This window comes from Malania oleifera, chromosome 8, assembly GCF_029873635.1.
Source record: "Malania oleifera isolate guangnan ecotype guangnan chromosome 8, ASM2987363v1, whole genome shotgun sequence".
NCBI classification, from domain to species: domain Eukaryota; kingdom Viridiplantae; phylum Streptophyta; class Magnoliopsida; order Santalales; family Ximeniaceae; genus Malania; species Malania oleifera.
The window spans coordinates 64,373,381-64,390,085 of NC_080424.1; the positions used below are offsets into that span (position 1 = coordinate 64,373,381).

The window sequence follows — 16,705 nt, forward strand, 5'->3', positions numbered from 1 at the left end:
CTCCAGGTTTGCCCTCATATATTAACAATAAAGACATAAAGACAAAAATACCCTCAATCAGCACCACTATTTACTAAAATATCTTATCCACTTCTAATAAAAACAATCTTCAATAGCAACAAGATTTGGATATCAGTTGTGCAGTATGGTACATAAATGCCAAATCAAACCTTCTAAAATCTAACAGAAATTAAACCACCCTTTTCGAAGCACCTTGAACAGTTTCTTACCCCATGAATACAGGCAATGCAACAACAGATGAGAGCTTGAAATAACAGAAAAACTCAGATTTCTAATAGATCAAGGAGAGCACGATCTAAACAACTGGTTAAGAAGGATAAATCAAGATCACCTTTGTGCTTGGATTTTCTGTTTTTAGACCAACAAAAAATTTTGCCCCCTTATTTTTTATCCAAGATCCACCTGACCAGATGACAAATTGGACACCCACAAAATTCCTTTGCTGCAAATTAATATCTACAAACTGAATAACAAAATGAGGCAAAATTAATACAAGTCAAGAAAAAGAGGATGCAACACATGCACAGAACATTATTTTACATGTAGTACCTGAAAGAATCCTCTATCAGTTGATATGGCTTTGAAGTAAGTCTGACACGCTCCATCAAGCAGCTTTGATTTTTCTGGTAACATGTCTTGTGGAGGGGACTGAAATCAGCAAAGAAGGCATAGTATAAGATTCAAGTACCACCATGGTGGCGGCTAAAGATTGTTCACCTTCATTGTATTGAATTCTTCAAGATTAAGAAGTAGAAGATAATGAACTCACCAACCATTCCCCAGGAGACATCTTTGATATGCCCCAGTGAAGCACTGCCACAGCTTTCATGTTTGCAGCAACTAATACGTGAAGGTCACCATTAACAATCTTGAGGAGCACCTATAATGGGAAGATATGTTAAAAGATTCAACAAATAGGAAACTAAGAACCTTTTTTCCATTTTCAAAAGACATTAATGTAGGCAAGCTGCCAATGCTAGGTCCACAGAAATGGATTGAATTTGAACAGTAACAGGTTAAATTAGACTCCAGACCATTAACCAGTACAAGTTTAAGGACAAATAGAATCAACACTCAAATGTTTTGTTATCAGACATCTGATAGTATAAAAAATTCAGTTTCTTAGAAGGTAATAAGTTTTCTTAAATTTATAAATGCACCCTTCTTTATTTATTGCAGAAGAAGGGCAAACAGCATCATTTTTGGAAGTGCAAAAGACAAATCCAAGCAACCCATTTTACTTTGGTGATAATTAAGTATTATGGCTCTTAAGAAATTAATTGACCTAGATCCGAATTTAATCTGCTGTATATTATTTCAAATATATTAGGATCACTGATGCTCCATTTTAAGGCTTGATATGCATTGTTAGCCCACAACAACCTGACAGTTTAATCTTCTAATTAAAGTGGCCAGTTTACTTGGTATCAGAGCCATAGTTGCCAGGAGGTCCTGGGTTCTAGTCTCATTGCCCATATTTATTGTGAGTCTGTTCTAGAATTATCTTGTTTCCAATAATGAGTGTTATTCCTTGTTTGTTGATCCCTCCATGCACAAACCGGCTGATGCTCCATTTTAAGGCTCGATATGCATTGTTAGCCCACAACAACCTGACAGTTTAATATTTTAATTAAAGTGGTCATTTCACTTGGTATCAGAGCCATAGTTGCCAGGAGGTCCTGGTTTCTAGTCTCATTGCCCATATTTATTGTAAGTCTGTTCAAGAATTATCTTGTTTCCAATAATAAGTGTTATTCATTGTTTGTTGATCCCTCCGGCTGATGCTCCATTTTAAGGCTCGATATGCATTGTTAGCCCACAACAACCTGACAGTTTAATCTTTTAATTAAAGTCGCCATTTACTTGGTATCAGAGCCATAGTTACCGGGAGGTCTTGGGTTCTAGTCTCATTGCCCATGTTTATTGTAAGTCTGTTCAAGAATTATCTTGTTTCCAATAATGAGTGTTATTCATTGTTTGCTGATCCCTCCATGCACAAACCGGCTGCGTGCGCAGGGGAATGTTAAGGCTTTATATGCATCGTTGGCTCACAACCTAAAAGCACAAGCTTCTAGGTAAAGTGGTAATCTAACACATCAGAAGATTAAAGTACATTACAAACATTAGCTAAACAAAACCGATTTGGATAATGATTTTTTTTTTTTTTTTGACAAAGCAGTACATATAAGAAAGCATGACAATGGTGCACTTGTTTCCACTACAGAAATTCTTCTCTTTTAACATAATGCAGATTCTTATTACAAGAAATACTAACCGCTATTTCATAACTGCCAACATGGTAGCTTTGATGCAGTATCACTTCATCTCCTCCCAAGGACTTCTCCACAACATTCATTAGATCTGAGAATGGAAAAGTGGTACTTTTGGAATCTCCCTCAGAATGTTTCAGCAACCACTGACTGACATCACATTTCCTACAGTAACTGTTTTGTATTCGGCTTGGTTGTTCTTTATTAATGGCCAATGTTATGGGGCTTGCAGTTTGAAAACTACTTTGCAACTCATTGACAGAAATTCCATTGGACAACTGAAATTGGAGCTCTCTAAGAGCATCATCATAATCTTTCTGCATCGAAAATGCACAAATAAACAATGCAACATTGACCAATGTTTTTAATTTTTATAATAATGCACTCTCATGGACCCTTTGCAGCCATTATGAGTAAAATGAACACATATGCACAGACAATACTGGGGTATACCCGAAGTCACAAAACAGAAAGAGAAACCCTTGAAAAAGAAAGCATTCTTTGACAAATCAATACTTCTTATAAATTGTGCAAATGTGAAAACTGGCGTAGAATACCATTAGGATTCCACTAAGTACTTCCATCTGTTTGGTTTTTTTTTTTTTTTCTCATTTTTCCCTATTTCTCTAGAGGAAAAGGAATATGCTAGAGTCTATGATCTAACAAAAAAAAAAAACAATTCAAAAGGCATGGAAAATTGATATCTTCCTTCATAAAGCAATCAGAAATCAATATGGTGAAACAAAAATATAGCTGTACTATGATCTTAAGAGTTTTTTTTTTTTCTTTTAAAAGAGGGAGGGGAGGGGGGGGGGGGTGGGGGGATCACAAATACTTGGCTATATTTTCCCAAGAGGCATTGATATACATATTAACTGCAAGCGAAAAGTATGGATCAAATTTAAATGACTTATAGACAAATCCATGCTGCACAAAAAGCTCAGAAAGATAAAAGACAAAGGGAAGAAACAATAAAGCATATTGCCCATAAATTTCTTTGGCTCAAGGGAAAAGAGACAATGTGAAGTAAGAAGCAATCACAACAGGTAAAGTCATTTGTTATGGTCTGGTATGCAGGTGATCATGTCATGTGAGACCGACTGTCAGGTACATCTCCACAACCATAGAACAACCCAAGTCTGGACAAGAGAATCATGCCCTCAAGATAAAGTTAGTATTAGACAATGACATGCACTTATGAGGTAGATTAAATGGATGCTGCAAGGTTTGCCTTAAGGGTGCATTATTTTGTTTTCCAAGGCCAACAAAATGACTTGCATTATACAAGGATGTATCGTTTTTAGGAGTGTATCATCCCTTCACCAGCCCCCTCCACCACACCCCCCCACCTCCCAAAAAGTAACAAGAAAAAAACCACAAAAGAAAGATCACTCACCTTGGGGGGGAGGGGGGGGGGGAAAACCAGATATTACTTGGACAGAAAAAAAAAATGTAAACAAAAACTGAAAATAAAAATTCATCCTCAAATATCTTCAAGGATGGCATACTTCCTTGCAGATTCCGCCCTGGCCCCACAGGTGGCCCCAATTTTGGGGGGGGGGGGGGGGGGGGGAGGGGGGGGGGAGAGTGGTGGTGGAGGAGTTGGGGTGTGTGGAGGAACCCTCTCTGAACAAGAACCAAACTGTGAATTTATTGAAATATTAAAAGGATGCCCTTTAGTTAAACGCAATTTAACCTAGCAGTAGGAACCATTATAGAAGACAACTACTGCTCCATTCTGAACAATTAAATAAAGAAGCAAACAGTGCATCATGACACGTCAATGCCAAGAAAAAAATATTCAGCATATATTACGTTCCCGTTAAAAACGGTTTAGCAAAGTTCTAGAAAAACTGAAGCGTTGCTGAATGGGACCACCTTTTGTTGTTGTTGAGATCTCATTGGCCTGCCTTTCTTCTCCCAGAGTAAATAGGCATGGCGTTCTATCAGATCCTTTGGTATGGATAAATGAGAGGTAGTTGCATCACATTCAGGTATCTCAATTTGGAAATTCCCTCGGTTTAGTTTCAACCTAGAAAGTGAGGATACAAAACTTAACAGAAGCCGAGATTGCAATATTTAACATCATCACCAGGCTACAGCAAGCACAGAGAATCAAATCAAAACCAACCATCTATCATGCATGCCATCTTTCAGAACAAATTCAATAGCATGTACTTTAGGGTCTTGCAACTCAATCATTATAGAATAAATTTCTCCACTCTGCAATTTAAAGGGGGAAAATATCAACATGCTTAAACAGTGAAAACAAAAAACAGACACAAAGAGAACTGAGTTTTAAAGAAAGAGATGCCTTCATAAATGGTGTTTGCATTGCAGTCTGCTTATAAATTTTTGTCCCTGGAGATGAAGAATGATTAGCAGGAATGACCCAGTTCCTGTAGAAGGTATATATCACAAAGTTGATGTGCATTCAAAACAACCATATAAAAGCATTAAAGAGTTGAAAAGAGCTCATAGTTTTGGCCATACTTATTTCCACCGTAAGTGCAGCCCCAATGAAGAATCCATGTCCTTGAACAATTCTTAAGTTGAAGCTCAATTTTTGCATTGCAACCACTTGAAGATCCTAAGATATTGATCTAAGGAAACCAAGGAGTGAAAGTATATATTCACTATTCCAAATTAGGCAACATGATTTATAATTTTGGTGTTCAAATTAAATATCAGTACCTGAAGTTGCATTCCTTCAGCAAGTTCAAACTGATGAACTCGAGGAAGCTGTCTACAGCTAACCGAATTCAAGGATGCCATCACAGCTACTTATGTGACAAATGGGTAAGATGGGTTTCAAAGTGCATGAAAAAAAAAATTCATTACATAAGCCTCCTACATCCCATTTATAAGCATCAACTTTCTAATCAGAATTACTAAAAGACCACAGTATCTTTTATAGTACAACAGCAGCAGCAACAACCAAGCCTTAAGTCCACTGGGTGGCTTGCAACATGAATCTGTTTCTATCAATCTACCCGATCTTGGGCAACCTCTGATAAAAGAAGGGCTATTAAATCCTTACTAACTCATTCCAAATCTACCCCTCCCCCTTCTATTCCACTACCACTTAGCCCTCCTTTGTAGTGCATTATTTGGCCTACGCTGCACATGCCCAAACCACCTCTGCCACCCCTCCCTTATTAATACAGGTGCTATGCCTAAGAATGAATATGTTCGTTTCTTTATTAATATTTAGAGTCATACCACTCATCCACCTTAGCATTCTCATTTCAGCAACCACTTTTTGGATATGGTTCTTAGTTGCCCAATAGTCTAAAGACTCTAAACCATCTAGCATAGCTCATTTTATAGTCATCTTGTAAAACTTTCATTTTAATTTTAAGGGTATTCTACAAAATCAAACAACAAGCCAAAAGCATTTTCCATTTTACCCAACTTAATTTTAATTCTACATAATACAACTTCACGATCCGAGGAATAAAAATCTCTTATTCTATAAATTTCTTGACCATTAAGTTTAATCATTCGCGGTAAGTTAGGTGTAGCTCCTATAGAAGATGAGGGAGGGACGATTCAAATGGTATTCACACTTGCAACGTAGGTCACATAGTGCACTAATGAGAAAGAGTGAGTTAGTTACTGTGGGGGGCAGTAGAAGGGGTAGAGGTAGACCTAAAATAACTTGGAAAAAGATAGTAACGATTTAATAGTCCTAAATCTGTCAAAAGAAATTGTTCATGATTGCATAAATTGGCTAAAAAGGATTCATATAACTGACCCACCTAGTGGATTTAAGGTTTGATTTTATTGTTGTTGTTGTATTTTTTCAATACTGGCAAAGACCTCTGTGGATAGACCCGTAATCGCATGGGAAATGAGTGTTAAAGCTTCTCTCCATAATCCTAACTTAGACTCCACCTCTAGTTTCCTCAAATTAAAATAATATCATCTGCAAATAATATGCACCAAGGGAACCTTATTTTGGATATTTCCGTTAGGTTCACCTATCACTAATACAAAAAGACAAGGACACAAAACGAACTCTTGATGTGCACATATTGTGATTGGAAATTCCCTAGACACTCCATCTCTAGTTCAAACACTAGTCATTACTCTAGCATACAATGAAATCTATCCATATACCTACTACATACTATTATTTTTTTGTAGAACCCACCATACATCTTTAACACTAGAATACTAAAATGCAATGACTGATCTGCTCACAAAGAAAAGTAATCTATAGGTATACTGGTCCTAAAATTACTAAGTTAGTGTTTCTTTTGGGTGGCTTCACCAGTGGATTCAAGCTAAGTCCATGCCAGAAAAAGTCAACTTACCAAGTCAGATAATTTAGCTGATTGGCTGTTTAGCAGAATCATATTCCTTTATTTATTTATTTATTTATATCATATTCTTTTATTTACTTATATAATAACTGGGAGGTGGGGAACCGTGACCGCTCGCAAGAAGTTTGGTATCCATATTCTTCTGTTCTAAAAAGTTCTAATTAGAGATCAAGGCAGTAAAAAAAAATTCATAGTGTAAGGACGTTACTGTGAAGCCCCATTTGGCTGCTGAGAAACTGTAAAATAGAAAATAAATTTAAAATCATCATTTCTCAGATTTTTCACCATTTGGACTCAAAACCTCCACCTGGCTCAGCTTAATGCAACAAGTATTTAGTTTTTTCAAGGCAAAAATTCTCATTTTTTGTAAACCAAAATTAAAAAATAAAAAACGTAAAATTCAAATTGCTTTTCTCGTCTTCTACTCAATTCCCTTGACAGCAAAACAGAGGGGAATATAATTTGATAAAGAGCTCAAACTTGGCAATTCGGCAAGAAAGCTTTAATTCCAAAAGTGACATTAAAGAGAACCTGCAAAACAAGAAAAGAAAAAGTTTTAGGGATTCTTACTTTCTTTGACGGGAAAGAGAGGGGGGGGGGGTGCTGGAATAAGAATTTGAGTAAATTATGTGTCAAAATGATTTTCAAAGCAAACGACAGAGGGAGAGAGGATAGAAAGAAGGAAGATGAGATGAGAAAGGAATCACAGGCCTCCTTAAAAGGGAAAGCAGGTCCCAAAGCCATACTGGCCGGTTCTGAAAGCAAAGAGAAATCGCGCGCGAACATAGCCGTCGCCATTAGGGGAAAAAACAAGGAAATCAATACGTCCTGCAAGGGAGAGAGAGAGAAATGTACAATTCTTTTACCCTTTCCAGCTGTCGGCGCTCACGCAGCAAGGAAAGGACTGGGAAATGGATTAATTACACTAAGTTTCAATTTCATCCTAGAATTTAGTCCAAGAACAATTCAACTCATTCCAAACTCCAATGCTCCATTGGGGACCCAATCAGCCCAAAGAACACCCATTAATTCTCTCTTTAAGGGGGAAAAAGAAAACTTCAATGAAGGTACTTCTATAATAATAAGGGATTTAAAGGATTATCTCTCAATTTTTGGCAATGCTAAAAGTTCTACCAACATTCTTAATCAATTTTTGAGAGAGAGAGAGAGAGAGATAAGAAAGTCCAAGTAATAACACTTTTTATAATAGTCTAAAACTCTTGTTCTACTCTATTCTCAATTTTGTTTAAAGAATTTGTGGTTCTTATTTTGCAAATCATATTAGGCCATAAAAGACTAATGACAAATTTTGCATACCCTCTAGTACTCTTTTAAGAGCAATAATTTTGAAGGTTATGTTGCATTGTGTTTTGTTTTTCTACATAAAAATCGAGTTAAAAATTTTATCAAGCCTCAAAAAATTCAGAAGTTTCCAATAAATTTTTTTTCTTGGCATACATATCAGTTCTAAACAAACAAAAAAAAAAATGTAGTGATTAGAAGGGAGTATTGACTCAGGTGCAATAATTCCAAATTAAAAAAATTATTACATCATAACAATTTATTGGAAATATTAAGTACGAAATTACGACTAAAAATTTTACGAACAAAATCTTTTGTGCTCCATGATTAAAAATGAACATAGAATAAATAAATAATAATAAAATCTAATGGATTGATTTTGGTTATAGAAACTAGGCCTCCAAATATTCTTATATCTAACCATGTGGTTGCTACTTGTCCTACATCAACAATCTCCCATTGAGAACAACTCAACCCTATTAACCAAAATAAGAACTAGCATGCTTTTTAAGAAAAAAAAAAATGGCAATAGTTTGCTTCGACCTCACCATAGGAAAGTCACGAGGAAGCATGAGCTAGCTTGCATTTCTTTTTGTCAATTGAAAAGGAATAAGAATTTTCTTGTGCATTGTGGAAAACATCCCTATCATTTGACCATTGATGTTGTAAAAGAATATGATAGATCCTCTCCATGTAAGACATATTCCTAAAAGTGGGCAAGTAATAATCATTCACCTTCACGTTGGTATTATTTACTACTATCTTTACCTTCAAGTTTAACTTCTTGATAGCTTCATTAAACACCAAACTAGAATAGCTATAAGGATCATTAACCAAAGAACATAATCTACTTAATGAAAAATAATGATTCTCTTCTAATCATGTTCAATGTCAATTGTATGAGATGACAGTTGATGAGTCCCTAAAATGTAATATTTTAGGCCCTCATTTACCCTTTTTTTTGTCTTAATTCATCAAAGGAAAGAAGACTCTACTCAACCATGTGGTGCGACCAACAACACACAAGGGCGACCAGGTCACAAGCTGTAGACTCCAAGGTTCAGACTAAAAGAAGAATGTTGCAAGGTTTGACCAAGTGTTCAACCAAGTGATCCTATGGAACGACCAGGTTGAGATACTGAAGCCTACTGAGCTAGAGATACTGAGAGTCTCGACCAAGTGTTCGACCAAGAGACCATAAAGGGCGACCAAGTCTCGAGAGCCTGAGCTGAACTGAAGACTAAGATCCTACAAGTCTCAATCAATAGCTCGACCAGCAAGACCCAAGGGTGCAACTAGGTTGAGGATGCTGAAGTTTGAATCCTAGAATTCTCAAGAGCCTCGACCAAGGCCCGACCAAGGGAACCTATGGATGCGACCAAGTCAACAGCGATGATCTTCTGTGCAAGATTTTCTACTACAGTTTCCTGTTTTGAATTTTAAACCTTGTAAGCCCTTTTAGGTATAAATAATAACTCTGAATATATTCTTAGGGTTCCTCTTTGGCCTATTTTGGGTTAGTGATAGACCTAGAAAGCCATTGAGAGCCAAATAAATTAGGATTTACATGCTTTTATTTCAATACCATGCAAGTTTACATCTTTGAGAGTGATTATACCCTAGGGTAAAGGATAGCCTATCTAGGGATTCAGTCACCTATACGGATTAGGCTACAGTTCATGTACAGGGTGAATTCGTGATCATTGAGATAGAGTATACTCTGGGAGCTCCCAATCGTGCTCCGGACGATTGGTGCACCTTCGCTACTCTATGCCCTCGAATGGTTCACTTAGTCGTTAGCCTAAGACAGATAGCTAACCGGACGTAACTAGTGCACGTGACAGTCTAAGTGTGATTCATAATCTGAGATCTACTTTGTAGGAGTAATGTTAATGTAAAATTTACATGCTTTCAGTAGTTGTTAGAAAAACCCCTCAAAATCTCATCTTTTTTCCATTTTACACAAAGTATAGTAAACTCAACTGGAAGTGGTAAATAACTGCACTTTAGTCCCTGTGGATCGACACTCGACTTACTCACTATTCTATTGAACTTGGGAGTAGTTAGGTTTATAAATTTTATCTTTGGTAGTTAAGGACAGAAGCCTTAGTGAGCCTACCAAATTTTGGCACCGTTGCCGGGGACTTAGTTACGATTATAAGCCAATTTCTAGTTTAGAGTACTATTGATTTTTTTCTTTTATTTTTGTTTTTTGTTTGATACTTTGAAGTCTTGATTGTGTGCTGCATGTGTATATGTTGGGTTTGTGTTCTTTGGATCCTAAGTTAGTGCCTATAGACCCCGAGATTGAGAGATCTCGTAGGTCCATTAGGAATTATACCTCTAATCCCAAGTTTGCTGAGTCGTCTGAACCTAAGATCATGGTTGAACGTAATCCAATTCCCGCTTTCAAAACCCGAAATCTCAAGCTCCCCGCCAACCTGTGGTGGAGGAGCAACCTCTTCGGCCCATTAAAGACTACTTCACACTCAATACGTACACCTCGCCGTCTTGTATCTGGTTTTCGGATGTCGAGGTGGCTCAATTTGAAATTAATACTTCCATTATCTCGATGCTTCCCAATTTCTATGGGAATTCAAATGAAAATCCTTACAAGCATCTAAATGAATTTTTTGAAATCTGTTCCACCATTTGAATATCTAATTTTGGTGATGACACCCTTTGATTGAAGTTTTTCCTGTTCTCTCTGAAGGATAAGGCCAAATATTGGATGAATTCCTTAAAGCCGAACTCAGTGACTTCCTGGGCCACCATGCAACATGAGTTCCTAAAAAAGTACTTCCCAATCAGGAAGACTAACTAGCAAAGGAAGGTCATCACTAGTTTCTCACAATTGGATGAGGAACTCCCCTTACTTCTATCAAGCAAGTGAGGTCATTCCCAGGGCATGCTGGTTTTTACCAGTTATTCATCAAATACTTTAGTAAAATTTCTCAGCCCTTGACCAACTTGTTAATTAAAAATGCACCCTTTGAGTTTGATAAAGATTGTCTCATGACATTTGAAACTCTTAGGATGCTACTCTCTTCTACCCCGATAATGCTGCCACTTGATTGGTCCCTTCCTTTTGAAATCATGTGTGATGCATCAGATTATGCTATAGGGGTTGTGTTAGCACAATGGGTGGATAAGTTGTCTCATGTTACTGTGCTAGTAAGACTCTTCAAGGAGCACAGCTGAATTATACCACCACCGAGAAAGAGCTTCTAGCGGTAGTTTTCACCCTTCATAAATGTCACTTTTATCTCGTAGGGTTGAAGGTCATTGTGTACTCTGATCACGCCGTTTTGCGATACCTTTTTACTAAGAAAGAGACCAAACCTAGGTTGATTAGGTGGATTTTTATTTTGCAATATTTTGATTATGAAATCCAAGATAGGAAGGGGATGGAGAACCATGTAGCCGATCATTTGTCCCACATTTTAGTTGAGGGGTCTACCGAACCTTATCCAGTTCAAGATTTCTTTCTCGATGAGCATCTCTTTGCTATGTCTTCCCAGCTCCCTTGGTTTGCTACAATTGCTAACTACTTAGCCATGGGAGTTATTCCTCATGATTGGACACGGCAAGAGAAAGACAAGTTCTTCTCCCAAGTGCGCCACTACATATGGGATGACCTGGATCTATTTAAAATAGGCCCGAACTCAATCATTTAGTGTTGTTTCCCTGAGAGTGAGTATCACAACATTTTGGAATTTTGTCATACCTTAGAATATGGTGGTCACTTCAGTGGGAAGAAAATTGTAGCCAAAGTACTCCAAAGTGGGTTCTTTTGGCCAACACTTTTCCGGGATGCTCACAAATTTTTTATATCATGTTAACGGTGTCACTAGACCGGGAACATCTCCTGGCGTGACATGATGTCGTTAAGCTCTATTTTAGTGGTTGAGCTTTTTTATGTGTGGGGGATTGACTTTATGGGTCCTTTCACTCCTTCCCATGTATATATGTACATACTTGTGGTAGTGGATTATGTTTCAAAGTGGGTAAAGGCAGCCACTACTAAGACCAATGATCATCGAGTGGTCGTTCACTTTCTTAAGGGTCTTTTTAATCATTTTGGTTGTCCCCAAGCTATCATTAGTGATGGGGAACTCATTTCCTTAATTGTCATTTTGCTACACTCCTTCGAAAGTACTCAATCACCCAAAAATTTGCCACATCGTACCATCCCCAGACCAGTGGGCAAGTTGAGGTTTCGATTCATGAGATTAAAACCATCCTTGAGAAAACTGTGTGGCTGGATAGAAAAGATTAGTCATCTCGGTTAGATGATGCTCCATGGGCATATAAGATAGCCTACAAGACCCCTTTCGGTGCGTCCCCATATCGATTAGTCTATGGTAAGGCTTATCACCTCCTGGTTGTGTTAGAGCATCGAGCATACTGGGCCATTAAGAAGTTCAATTTCAATATGGTTTCTATAGGTGCTCATCGCTGCCTCTAACTCAATGAGTTGGAAGAAATCCGAAATGCTTTGTATGAGAATGCCAAAATCTATAAAGATAGGACGAAAGCCTTTCTTGACAAGCACATTGTCATAAAATCTTTCGAGCACCACCAAAAAGTATGGCTTTTCAATTTGAGGTTGAAATTATTTCCGGACAAGCTGCAATCCCAATGGCATGACCCCTATGTTGTGAGTCGTGTGTTCTCCCATGGTGCGGTTAAAATTAAAGATCTAATGTCTAAAGCACTTTTCAAGGTCAATGATCATTGCCTAAAGCCATGTGTAGAGGGAGTCAATGAGGGACTTGTCGAGAGAGTTTTTCTATGTGATCCGGTGTATCCACCTTGAGCGTTCATTGCGTCTGGCTGAAGACGGTAAACTTAGCGCTACTGGGAGGCAACCCAAGGGTTTTTATTTCCTTTTTCTTTTTGAGTCCTTAGGCCACGTAGTGTAGTGTAGATAGGGTCAAGAGTCTTTAAAGTAGGTCTTAGGCCAATGGGGGTCCGACTAGGGCTTGACCAATATGCACATGTGCGACCTAGTCGAGCCCTAAAAATCTTCTGAGCTTCCAAAGTACGAAGAAGTTCGACTAGTGGTGCGACCATCACTAGTTTGGTGCGACCTGGTCGAGTCTCTGATCTTATCTGAACTTGTAAATTGTTGAGAGGTTCGACCATGTGCGCGACCAGCACTGAGGTAGGCATAACCTGGTCGAAAGTTAGTGTTCCTATCTAAGTGGGGGGTGTGACCAGGCACAACCAGTACATGGCTTGCGCGACCTAGTCAAAGCTGTCGAAGTCGCGTTTTTAAACCATTTCTCTCGCGAAGCTCAAATAACTCTTGCCACTTTTCTCTTAATCTTCCCTCATCACACCTCCCTACGCCCTAGTTGCTCGAGCTCCTCTCACAACCTTTGAGCCTCTAATGACCCTCTAGCCACCAAATTTTGCTTCGGTGATCTCCTGTGTGTGTGGAGCCCTGTTCAATGACCTAGGGTTTTCAGCCATTTGCTTCCTTTGTACCTGTGCCTCTTCATCTTCTCAATTTTCCTCTCTCTCCAATCCCAATTGAAGATGCCTCTATGATCAGGATCACAAACTAACAGGAAGCAAATCCAATCACCACGATCCGTAGCTAGGCGGCAAAGGGTCCGAGACCCACCGAGGGGGCAAGTCGCCTTAAAGGAGCAGGAACGGCGGTTGGAGGAGACGAGGGCACCACGAGTAACCCCTGAGGATATACAACTGCCCTCGGCGCATTCTATAGCGCCACCCTTGGATAGTACCCCCACAGCGTCCATTCAGTACAGTTAGACCAACCATGCCACTTCCCTCTTTTACCCCAAAAATCTGAGGCTTGATGGTGGCAATGGTCCGGGCAATAGCCGCTGCCATGGCATCCTCTTCATCTGGCCTTGACAGTGCTTCTGACAATCTTTATCCGATTTTCAATTCCGATTCTGACTAGGATAGGACTAGTCATTAGGATCCATTTTTGTGCTCTGTTTATGTACTGTGCCTTAGCACACTCTTTCTTTTCTTTTCTTTTCTTTTCTTTTTGTTGTATTTCCTTTTGTGCCTCGTATCGCACCATGTTTATGAGAGGTTGTACAAGTGTTTTGATGTTCTATATACATTGTACTGCCTTTGATATCAATGATAATACATTGTGCTTTTGGTATCCACTTGTCTTTTGTGCTTTAGTGTATCGTTGCATGTTTATGCTATTTCTGGATTTTATGGATATACTTCCTGACGCAGGTACACTAATTGATTTCATAGCACCGTGCAGTGTTTCCTTTCCGATACTTTCCAGGTTCTTTCTTTCCCCACATCAATAGGGACACCAAAGTTTTATGTTAGGGGTAGGGGGTTAGGAAAACACTACACAACACATGTTAAGCACAAAACTGACACTTTTCAAAAATTTTCAGTGAACAGTACATGTGTCATGCCATGATAACACTTTCCATACCCTTTACGTACCTCTATATAGCCTACATGTTGTATGCATAGGCTTATCATCTAGATGACTTTGTTATGCTCACTAATGAAGTAGTGAGTTGCTTGTGCGTAGCTTCACATAATATAGCCAATAAACCTGTCTTGCTACTCTATGTGGGTTGACTAGTGATTCATTTGTTTTAATATTATGGTATAAGTTTTTGTATTCACATGGTGCATCACAAGGCTGGGACGCACTTTCACATGATTTGTAACAATTAGGGTTCCTTAAGAACACTGAGAGAATAAACGTGATGACTATGACACCTTGTGAGGTTTTGTTGAGCTTTTCATTTTTATTTTTATTTTTTTCGAGTTTTTGACATCAAACTCTAAGTTCATGGAACTTAACTTCCCTTCTTTGGATATCCCTTGCATGCTAGTCTTGGTTTTTGCATTTGCTAGCCTAGAGGTGATGCCCAGTGGGGAGATATAATGTAACGACCTGCTTACTTATCATATAGTAAAATATATTTGTTAATATAGTCAACCCGAACCCATGGGTAACGGGGATACATTTGACATTCACAGTGGAAACCTAAGCAATAGTAAATGTAAATCACATTCTCATAACCATAAAATACGTAATAGCAAAGTCAACTACATTCTAAAATACTATGTTTATATACAATCTCCAAAAATACAACAATATATACACATCTAGGAACCCACAACACAAATCTCATGTTCCTAGATCAAAACTGACCCTCCCAGCGGGATAGTACCACACTATCTCAACAGCGGCCTTGATCCACTGATCTTTCTAGGTTTCCTGAAAATGATTTAATGTTAGGGGTGAGACACCTCTCAGTAAGGGAAAATAAATTAAATACAGCTGCATGACAACATGAATATTTAATACTAATATAGATATACAGTACATTTTGCATGCTAGAAAACATTAATCATATCATAACTGCATAGACATATACTTTCATATCTCTAATAAATCGTACTATTCATGAACTGTCTGGCATATCTAATAATACTGAAAATTTACCCAATATGTATAGCTAACTAATGTCATGTATTACCCCCCATGACGAGTTGCGCAGCTCGAAGGCGGGACCCGACAATGGTTGGTCGACCACTGCCGAGTCAAAAATGTCTGTAAGTACGATGGGCCCGCCACACCCTAGTCTAAACTGTCAGGTGGACGTCTACAACTCTACACTGAAAGTCACATCGACTATCCATCTCCCACCCCCTCTACTAGCAAGGGCGGTTAGCACAAGTCTGAACATAATAATCTGATCTGTATAACTACGGTATCGTGCTCCTGTAACTGAACTAAACTATAATTCGAGTTCTGATAATATATAATACATGATAATATATAGTTTAACGTAAATAGATTGATAGCATTTTTTGTAATAACATAAATACATATGGCCTTACGCTGATTACTTTCACATCTACGGCCTTGTGCCGAATATTTCATAAATACGACATTGCGCCAAAATCATACATAATACATGGCCTTGCGCTGGCTATCAATCACGACCTTACGCCGAACATTTCATACTTATTATTATGAATAAATAATTCATTTATCATGTATTTTGAAATTATAATGTACTGCATTATTTCATAATCTCAGAAAACATACCTTATTCGTAAAATTGCCATAACATAATACTTTCCATGTAAAATAATATTCATGCCACACAATGTTGAATAAAACCATACATTCTATTCTAAAATCATATTTTCTAGCATTTCATAATATATATACATTTCAACATGATAGCAGTATTTTCCTAAATATGCATTTTTACCAATTTACTCATATATATATATATATATATATATATATAATACATGCTTCCTAAAAATTTATTTGCTAATAAATAATAATAATTTGCATGGAAAATGACTACTTTAGTTTATTCCCTTACATGGTTTCTGAAAAGAAACCCCCTAAATATCCTTGTCCTGCACGTGCAGGGTTCCCCATACAACACCCTGAAAATGACAACTCTTAGAACCAAACTTCAATATTTTTCCATGAATAACATTTCTTACAACTATGGGAAGACCAAATTCTGAATAAATAGCCTTATCTTGAATTAGAGATAAATTTCAAACTAACCCCATCGACGATCCACTCCAACAAATATGCAGAAAACTTCCCCAGGAGTGTCGTGGTGGCTTCAGATCGTCAAACCGGCGTAAATCTGGCCTAGAAACTTAGAGAGAAGGGATGAAAATCGAAGAGGAGAAAAGAGAGAATTTGCACAAGAAATTTTGGCCAAAAATGAAGTTTTTGCCTATTTATACACTGGCCTTCGTCGACGAGCCACGTCACCT

General features: G+C 38.0%; 1 protein-coding gene across 6 annotated transcripts in view; it reads right to left on the minus strand.

Moving 5' to 3' along the window:
* Positions 1-6,631, minus strand: part of LOC131162512 (alpha-glucan water dikinase 2) — a 157,882-nt gene extending 151,251 nt beyond the window's left edge. For 4 of the 6 annotated variants that reach the window (XR_009138846.1, XR_009138845.1, XM_058119091.1 and 1 more), the window contains exons 1-9: positions 4,986-6,631; positions 4,785-4,894; positions 4,606-4,690; positions 4,423-4,514; positions 4,170-4,323; positions 2,297-2,608; positions 791-901; positions 571-669; positions 353-484 (exon numbers count right to left, since the gene is read on the minus strand). Coding sequence is in view for 4 of the 6 variants with exons in the window: in XM_058119091.1 (XP_057975074.1) it covers positions 353-484; positions 571-669; positions 791-901; positions 2,297-2,608; positions 4,170-4,323; positions 4,423-4,514; positions 4,606-4,690; positions 4,785-4,894; positions 4,986-5,066 (1,176 nt within the window). In the remaining 2 variants the exon portion in view is untranslated. Of the gene's footprint in view, positions 1-352; positions 485-570; positions 670-790; positions 902-2,296; positions 2,609-4,169; positions 4,324-4,422; positions 4,515-4,605; positions 4,691-4,784 lie in introns of all 6 variants that reach the window. The other 2 variants (XM_058119093.1, XM_058119092.1) reach the window with 2 other exon arrangements.
* Between the last annotated feature and the right edge of the window lie 10,074 nt (positions 6,632-16,705).